At 36.4% G+C, this 9,507-nt stretch overlaps 1 protein-coding gene across 1 annotated transcript; it reads right to left on the bottom strand.

Moving 5' to 3' along the window:
• Positions 1 to 416: 416 nt before the first annotated feature.
• On the bottom strand, positions 417 to 1,445 carry LOC128132474 (uncharacterized mitochondrial protein AtMg00810-like). The gene is made up of 3 exons (XM_052769068.1): positions 1,104 to 1,445; positions 536 to 703; positions 417 to 440 (listed from the first exon to the last, which is right to left on the bottom strand). The coding sequence occupies exons 1-3, from the start codon at positions 1,443 to 1,445 to the stop codon at positions 417 to 419; spliced, it is 534 nt and encodes a 177-aa protein (XP_052625028.1).
• Positions 1,446 to 9,507: the final 8,062 nt, after the last annotated feature.

The raw sequence follows: 9,507 nt of genomic DNA, 5'->3' as shown, positions 1-9,507 counted from the left end.
GACTAATGTGAATACAGCCTGATTGGGAAGAAATTTTCTTAATTTTCGAAAACACATTGAGTCATAGAGGCTTGGGTCGACATGCTGCAACATGCTTCTAGGGACATCCTAACTAGGATAAGGTTTCGAAAATATACCTTTCCCTCAAGCAACAAGCATTAACCAACAAAAATCTTCGCTAAAATCTGCACAAGAAAATTTTAACCAATCAAAAATATTTTTGGATTTTTGAATTTTGAAAGAAAATAACAAAAATAAGAAAATCTTTTTGATATTTTTGAATTTTTCATGCATAGTAATGTTATATCCCCTAGATCTTCAGATGTAGTCTTTAAAAGAATTAGTTTTACCATTCAAAAAGGCTTAGCGGCACAGCTTGTTGCCCGCTTGACATCTCACTCATTGTACGATGACAATTAACATATTGTGAGGTTTATGCACTTTTTTATCAAAAAAAAATTCAAAGAGAAAAAAATGAATATCTTTTTGTTGTTTTTGATTTTTGAAAAAGATAGTAAACAATAAAAAAATGTACCTGGCTAGCGAAAATTTGAAAAATAGCAAAAGTAACAAAGATTTTGTCAAACCATTGTACATGATGTCGAAAGCGAAGCATGTCGAAGCGTTGAATATGTACAGTAACCACTGAATCATGAACAGTAACCGCTGAATCGATATCTTGCCTCCACTTTGGCTTGTCATTCTAAAGAAGTATGTATAGGAACGTAATTCACTTCCATCATTCCTAAGCCATTCAAAATTCACACGAAATATTTTTCATCTAATGGTTTTGTAAAGATATCAGCAAGTTGATCAGTTGTCCTTACAAAATGAACTTCTATGTTTCCATCTTCAATGTGATCTTTGGTAAAATGTTAATGAAGAGCAATGTGTTTTGTTTTTGAATGTTGCACATGATTGTGACAAATGTGTACGTCACTTTGTGAATCACAATACAACGGAATTTTCTTCATGTTGATTGCATAATCACGCAGTTGAATTGGAATCCATATGATTTGTAAAGTGCAAGCTGCAGCAGCAACATATTCTGGTTCCGTCGTGGAAATCAAAACACATGTTTGTTTCTTCAATTGCCAACTCACAAGCTTCCCATCCAAAAGTTGACATCCGCCACTTGTGCTTTTGCGATCAAGATTGCAACCTCCCAAAACAGCATCTGTGAATGCTTGTATGAAAAATACTGTCTTTGAAGGATACCACAGTCCTAACGAAGGTGTACCTTTGAGATAGTGAAATATATTCTTGACTCCAGTTAAATGAGGTTCCCTGGGATTCGATTGGTACCTAGCACAATTACACACAGAAAACATAATATCAGGTCGACTTGCCGTGAGGTAAAGTAATGAACCTATCATGCTTCGATACAATGTGAGATCAATAGTTTGTTCATCCAACGAAGGATTTAGCCTTGTTCCAACTGCCATCGGTACTCTTAACTATGTGCTATTCACCATTCCATACTTTTCAAGCAGATTTCTTGTATATTTCTCTTGATTGATAAATATTCCTTCTCTGCTTTGATGAATATTTAATCCTAGAAAATTATTTATCTTCCCCATCATGCTCATCTCAAATTGGCTTTTGTCACACCCCAAAACCGGAACAGCGGAAACGTTCGGGGGTGGAGGACATCATGTTTAGTATCACAAGATATGTATATGGTAAGCAAGTAATGAACAACCATTTCATTTAGAAAGAAAGTGTTTACAATGTGTGTGTTCACAAAACATAGAAGTCATAAACAAATAACAAAACAAGACTTGAAGCTATAATGCTCCATCTTCTGAAGTCCCAACACGAGCACCTGTCTAATAGTCTCCTGAGAATACAAGTTATTTGAAAGAGTTGATCAGCAATTAAGCTGGTGAGTTCATAATATTTAAGTGATATGAGTAAGCTGTAAAATATGATGGAAAATGTATATGTAAAAGTGATGTAAATTGTAAGTTCTGTTTTGAAAAGTTCGCATGTTCCTCTTGAAAATCCTATAATTCCAACTTGAATGAAAGTTAAGTAAAATGACACTACAAGCCTTTCTATGGGTACTAAGTACTCTTCTCACGAGTACTTCTGGGGTTTAGAATGCGAAAGAAAAAACTGAGGTTTAGGTCGGACTTTCGATACAAATGATGAAAGTTTCGAGAACTTGCCGATCGAGGCGATAGAAACATATGAACTCAGTATGGTGAGGACCACGCCAACTCATGACGAATGAAAACAATGGACTCTATACTGAACAAAGTTTTGGTCAAATGAAAGAAACGTCTGATAAACGACGATGTATCCCTGGTATGCTCGGTATTGTACTCCTAGTATGTTCAACAATGTACTCCTTGTAACTGTTCTCGTGTTTCCTGTTTTCTATTTGAAGTTAACACTCCTACGTATCGTACCGCTATGTGCATATACATACAAATAAAAGTGCTTTACTAACGGATGGGATACTTTTATACCATGATCCCCCATGGTACCACTACCATCGCCCGTCATATACAAGTTGTGAATACTTAAGATGAGCCATGCAGTCGACTGAGCATCTCTGCCTCAAATCCTCAACCAATTAAGGAAAGGGGACCTAAGCGGAGTCACTCACTCTAAGTCTGTAACATCTTAGTTGCGCACAACCCTGATGTATATGGTGAGCCATAATAGCTTCTCTAAGGGATCTTTTAGTTCCCCTGAATATTACGACCTATTTCAACATGTGAGTTGTTATAGTTACTTTTAAGTGTCATCCCCAAATTTTAATCTTATATGAATATAAATTAATTTTTAAAAGTAATTACTTTTTTGAAAACGTACCACTACTCGTCGACGACTCCAGGGTAGATTCTCCTACAGTGATCATCAGAATGCGTCCATCTGCTCCTGAGTTCCTGATTATCGGGCAGTTCCTCTGATTTTGTACATTCTCACCACAACCATAGCAGGCTTGGTTTTCTTCAGTTCCGAGGACTTGGGAGATCGGTTGAGCTGGTGCCCTGCAGTAACGGACCGTGTGTCCTTTTCTGTGGCAGTTCAGACACTGCACTTCTCGCCATACTCCGGTGTGGTGAAAGTTTCACTTTCCACACTTCGGAAGGTTTCCAGCATAACGACTGGTAGGTGTTGAAGCAGTAGGTCTCATAGCGGCGTATATAGTACTCACTTGTTGCTCTTACGGGGTGTCTTGTGTTGTTCTCTTCTTCTTTCTCTTGTTCTCCGACTCCGGATTATAGTCCTCTTCCCTTGATGACTCGGGAATAGGGACTTTTACGCTGTGGCGGACTCCATGATCGATGAGTCACTGAGCCAAGCGTTTAGCACTATCGAACGTGGCTGGGTTAGAAGATAACACATTTCCTTGGGTCGGAGCAGTCAGACCCCAAATGTACCTTTCTATCTTCTTGCTCTCCTAGGTAATCATCTCGGGGCATAGAGCTGCTAGTTCGATGAACCGGTCAGTGTAGGTCACTATGTATGAGCCGACCATAGTGAGATCCCACAGCTCTTGTTCCAGTTTCTGAATCTCGCCTAACGGGCAATATTCTTCCCTCATTAACTCTTTTAGGTTTTCCCAACCTATTGAGTTTGCCACTGATAGAGTCAGTGAATTAACATGGATGTTCCACCATGTTAGGGCCTTGCCAGAGAAGGTGCAGACAGCAAACTTCACTTTGCTTCCTTCTGGGCATAAACAGATTTCAAAAACCGACTCTGTTTTCTCGAACCATTGCATGAGGGCAATGAATCCTTTAGTCCCTTTAAAGGACAATGGTTGGCATCTGGTGAAGTTCTTGTAGGAGAACTCTCCTTGGCGCACAGGGACCTCACCTTGAGTAGAATCGGCAGGCGTTTCACCTCCACCCATACTGATGGGGTGATATTGTGCCATGGCTGTTGCCACAGCCGCGGTCACTGCAACGTTCAGAGTTGCTGCATCGATTTGTGGAGAAGGTATGGGAGTTATCAGAGTAGCGTGTCTGGGTGATCTGTGAGGAGGCATCCTTGCTAAAAGAAAACAAAGATGAGACGGAATAAGTCTATAGCAACGGACACAAGCCGAAAGCTGAAAAGACAATGTTATCCTAGTTCTGGATGTATCGGGTCCTGACTTCCACAGGGTTCTAGGAACAATTCATAAATGAGTCTATACCAAATAAACTCTATGAATTTGAAATAACTATCCTCGAATGAATGTCTGTTTCCTGAAAAATTGTTACCAGCTGCATGTAAGAAAATAATTCTAACCCATGTAATGTGAGCAGTGTTTCCACTCGCTCGATAAATTAACCTAATTAATATTTATTAGTGTGACGTGTAAGACGTTTTGGTTAATTCAGCTGATCTTTCCTTGAAATCTTCTCATGAAATTTTCCTTGTTCCTCCTGAACTCTTTTGTTGTCTACTATGAGGAAGTGGTTACGTTTATCTAGGCTTGTCGTGCGAGAATGAAAGTGACTAAAGAACCTATGAGTTTTAAGGTAACTTTATGAGGTTATCCCTATGGAATCCTCCTATAATTGTACAAGGTACACCAGTTTGTATTGTATATAACTGCAGATCAAATATAACATCAAATAATTGAACCCACCTCAACACTACTTCCTTAAGAGGAATGGATAGCGAAGCGTCGGTCACAGATTCTATGTCTATAAGATCTTGATTATATATAAAACTTTATGAATATACCCTGTAAGATTATAGACCTATCCGCAAGGGTCTTTTAAGTTATCACATAATTTATTTATCTGAACCAAAATACTCCTATAGTATTCTAACGTAACGTACTTGGTATGTTCTAAACTTGTTATCGCGCTATCGTATCATAGAATACTCCCATAGTACTCTAACTCTAACTGTACTTGTTCTGGCGTTCTCTTGACTGGTGTTCAGGTAAATTTTAACTCTGTTGCAACACCACATCATTCCCAAACACATGTCGGTCACATCTCGAATGAATATAGTTGATCAGGCTATATTCATCCTAGCTATGATTACATAACTGTTCAGGTTGACGACAGTGTCCAACCTTTAAATACTTTAGTTCTGTTCTCCTCGTGACACTAGTTCTATTATATACACGTATAAGCAAGTAGGTATATTTTTATAACTTGTAGTTATACTCTAAAACATATCATTATCCAGAGCACTTAAGCCCCATTGTATTTATAGACGTATATCTTTTATCAGTTGATATACTTAGTTCACTATAAACAATGCTTTGATACCAATCTGTCACACCCCAAAACCGGAACGGCGGAAACGTTCGGGGGTGGAGGACGTCATGTTTAGTATCACAAGATATGTATATGGTAAGCAAGTAATGAACAACCATTTCATTTAGAAAGAAAGTGTTTACAATGTGTGTGTTCACAAAACATAGAAGTCATAAACAAATAACAAAACAAGACTTGAAGCTATAATGCTCCATCTTCTGAAGTCCCAGCCACGAGCACCTGTCTAATAGTCTCCTGAGAATACAAGTTATTTGAAAGAGTTGATCAGCAATTAAGCTGGTGAGTTCATAAGATTTTAGTGATGTGAGTAAGCTGTAAAATATGATTGAAAATGTATATGTAAAAGTGATGTAAATTATAAGTTCTGTTTTGAAAAGTTTGCATGTTCCTCTAGAAAATCCTATATTTCCAACTTGAATGAAAGTTAAGTAAAATGACACTACAAGCCTTTCTATGGGTACTAAGTGAGTACGAGTTATATATAACACAGAGTAAACAAACAATTGATTGTGCGCATCTACCCTAAGCTCACAACCCAACGGGGAACAGAAAGTAAGGTGGATAGCACACATTCCATTGGTTGTTAGATAATTGTCATATATAACCCAGGTGTATTCACTTGTTACTCATGGAGTTATTTGTAATGGTTCATTTATATCTAATGAAAGTTCTTTAAGAAAACCTATTTTTCTTATAGTAAAATAATGACTATAGTGACTACTTTTATAATAGCATTGTTTATACTGCTATATATAATCTGATATCGGGTAGAAAGTTAATTGGGCGAATCTGCCCTAAGTCCACAACCCAACGAGGACAGGAAGTAAGGCAGAAAACACACATTTAACTATCTATTGGGTATTGTTTTTATATATAAACATGGTGTATAAACTAAGGTGTTATAGGGTTACTCCTAAAGTCTCTAAAATTATACTGGCTTAATAAAATGGATTAAGCCCTTTTCTGGGAAATCTCTAGTTTTGTATACCAAAAGTATTGACTTTGAAAAGTAAGTTTTGTACTAGAAAAACTGTGCGTTGACTCTATGTCCTATAACCTGATCCATACCCGGTACCCTTATGATGACTTAATGTATACTAAGCATAATATATATATATATATATATATATATATATATATATATATATATATATATATATATATATATATATATATATATATATATAGATTCGGGTAGATAATAGATTGGGTGAACTCGTTCGAAGCCCACAATCCAACGAGAACAGGAAATGAAGCGAAGAGCACACATCCCATTAGCTGTCGGAATCTATTAGTATATATGTATCCTATAGTGTATACATTAAGGAATCATAAGATTAGCATTATGGTCCTAACTTTTAAAAGTAGCCTTCTACCAAGACTCGACTGTTTTGAAAGTAGCCTTCTACTAAGACTTGACTGTTTTGAAAGTAGCCTTCTACCAAGACCTGACTATTTTGAAAGTAGCCTTCTACCAAGACCAGACTGTACGACTATTAATAACATTGACACTGGAATTTTATATCCTTCTGGAATTTTCGTATTGACAGTGTAAGTACTGTAGGATTTGTAATAAGTGACTACTTTAAGTACTATTTTGCCTTAATTGAGGGTTAAGGCATAATGTGATGGCTAGATCCTATGCTAAACGCTCCCTTGTCAAGAGATTCTAGGAACTACACGTGACCCCTGCATGAGTGCAAGCCGCGAACATCCACATTACTATGATCATGTATACCCAATATAACTATCACAATGCGTTGTGATTCATTGGTATAGTTAGATCCTGAAAACATTCCATGCTATAGCACCTTACTATGTTATGTTCTGTTATCGTGTATTGATATCGTATCTATGTAAGCGTATTGCGTTAGTATAGACTCATGAACTGGACTGACTATTTGTGTGCTTCATTGTACTAGAAGTAATGAATAACATTCTCCTAAACTATACCTATAATAGTTTACTAATGCTCTACTTGGACTGTTACTGAAAAGACTCGTTTCTCTACTAAGTTATGCTTATACTTTAAAAATGGAGTTTTGTATAACTATAAAGTAACATAACCTTTAAAATAGTTTTAAAATGTTTTGAAAACTTATAAATAACATAAGTAACATTTTGAAAGATGTTTATAACAAACATTTACACAATTATCATTGTGTTCAACCTGTATTCGCCCCTTAAAACAGTTAAAATAGTTAAAAGATTCATTACGGGGTATGAACTCACCTGATGTGGGTGATTCAAACGGGTATGCGCGTACGAATGAGAAGTTCCACGAATGAAGTCCCGAGATACAACAAGTCAAGTTGAAGATCTTGAAGAAAAATGGGATGATACTTGAGAGAGAAATGGCTCTAGTCTTGGAAATGTGAAAAAGTGAATAAATTATCTAAGTCTCACTTATATAATCTTCAGGGTTTACGGTACCAATACCATTTTGGACCCTAAACTCCTAACTCTTGAAGTTTTGGGCACTTATTGCTACATAATAAACCCTAGGGTATCCTTTCTCCTGATATCTCCTAAAGCACTAACTTTAAAACATTCAAACTTATTCCAAAAAGTTTGAAAGTTAGTAGGCACAGTTTTGACTTCAGTTGGAGTGAGTGGTTATACAGAATTTTTTTTTTTGGGTTGTCACAGCTTTTCATCAGAATTTTGAATTCTCTTGACAAGGCAGAGTCAGTAGAACCAAAATTAATATCATCGACATAAATTTGAACAAGCATAAGATGATTCCAAACTTTCTTTCGAAAGAGAGTGGGATCAACTGATCCTTGTTTAAATTTCAATTGCTTTAAGAAATTGGTAAGAGTTGCATGCCAGGCTCTTGGTGCTTGTTTTAACCCATAAACAGTTTTATCTTAAATATAACAATGATCAGGGAATTCTTCGTTTATAAAACCTGGGTGTTGTTCAACATACATCGTCTCTTCGAGTTCACCGTTGAGAGACACACAGTTGGCATCCATCTGGTGGACATCAAAATCCTTGTGCACTGCATAGGCTAGAAATACTCGAATTGCCATGAGTCTTGCGACAAGGGCGAAGGTTTCCTCATAGTCTATACCTTCTTATTATGAATAACCTTTAACTACAAGCCTAGATTTGTTTCGAATAATATTACCATCTGTATCTGTTTTATTTTTAAAGATCCATTCTAAGATCACAATTGAAGCATCTTTTGGTTTGGGAATTAATTTCCAGACCTTGTTTCATTCAAATTCAGCAAGCTTAGATTGCATAGAAACAACCCAATCAGGATGTTCCATAGCAACCTTGACTGATTTAGGTTCAATTTTCAAAATAAAAACATTGAACATGCAAAATTCCCAGTGTACATTAAGTACCTCATTCTTTGCACGAAGTTGAACTCGTGTTAACACTCCATCGTAAGGATCACCAAGAACTTGTTCCTTTGGATGACTTCGACTCCATCTATCCATTGGAGGATATGCAGGATCAAAGTCCAAAGGTGCATCTTCAAACATTTCTTCAGTTTCAGATCCTTCACCTGCATTTGAAAAATTATCATTAGTGTCATAAAATTCATTATCTTGAACATTCGAAACATTTATATTATTTCCAACTTGATCCCCCTCGATAATTGGATTAGTATCAGAATGCTCCCCCTCGACATCAACATTCATTCTTTCTCTCTCCCCCTCGACAGTATGCTCCCCCTCAACTTGAGTAGATGAATTCAAGTGCTCCTCCTCAACTTGAACATTCGTTATAACTGGCAGACTTTCGTTATTTCCTGAAGAATTTGTTGATGATAGCGAATCATTGTTATCCTGTGTGAGAGAGGAATTATCAGAATGTTTTGATGCATCAGGAACACCAAAAATCAAATGATAATCAAACTCTAATGAATTAAAACTTTAAGATTCTTCATTTGGCTAATTAATGTTTGGTTTTTTTTCAAAACACTTTTTGACTCTTTTGACATAATAATCATCAAATGTGAGATTATAGGTTTCTTCGATTTTCCTAGTTCGCTTGTTGAGTACCCTGTATACCCCAAAATTATGAGAATAACCTAAGAATATTCCTTCATCAACCTTTGATTGAAATTTTGAAAGATTCTCCTTAAGATTCATAATGATGCACCTACAACCAAAAACATGTAAAAAATTAACACTAGATTTCCTGTTGTTAATGATTTCATATGGGTTGATATCGAATTGTCTATGAATAAATGACCGATCTTAATTAAAACAAGCAGTAGAAAAAGCTTCAACCCAGAGATACTATGGAA

Source organism: Lactuca sativa, chromosome 2, assembly GCF_002870075.4.
Source record: "Lactuca sativa cultivar Salinas chromosome 2, Lsat_Salinas_v11, whole genome shotgun sequence".
NCBI lineage: Eukaryota > Viridiplantae > Streptophyta > Magnoliopsida > Asterales > Asteraceae > Lactuca > Lactuca sativa.
This window is presented reverse-complemented; position numbering and strand designations above follow the sequence as displayed.

Excerpts from the sequence above, each read along its gene's own strand:
- LOC128132474 (XM_052769068.1), bottom strand. The coding sequence starts at position 1,445 with ATGGCAGTTGGAACAAGGCTAAATCCTTCGTTGGATGAACAAACTATT. Across the intron at positions 704-1,103 it reads AACTTTTGGATGGGAAGCTT|AATGACAAGCCAAAGTGGAG; the intron begins GTGAGTTGGCAA and ends ATACTTCTTTAG. Across the intron at positions 441-535 it reads TTCAAATTTTCGCTAGCCAG|TGCATAAACCTCACAATATG; the intron begins GTACATTTTTTT and ends TTGATAAAAAAG.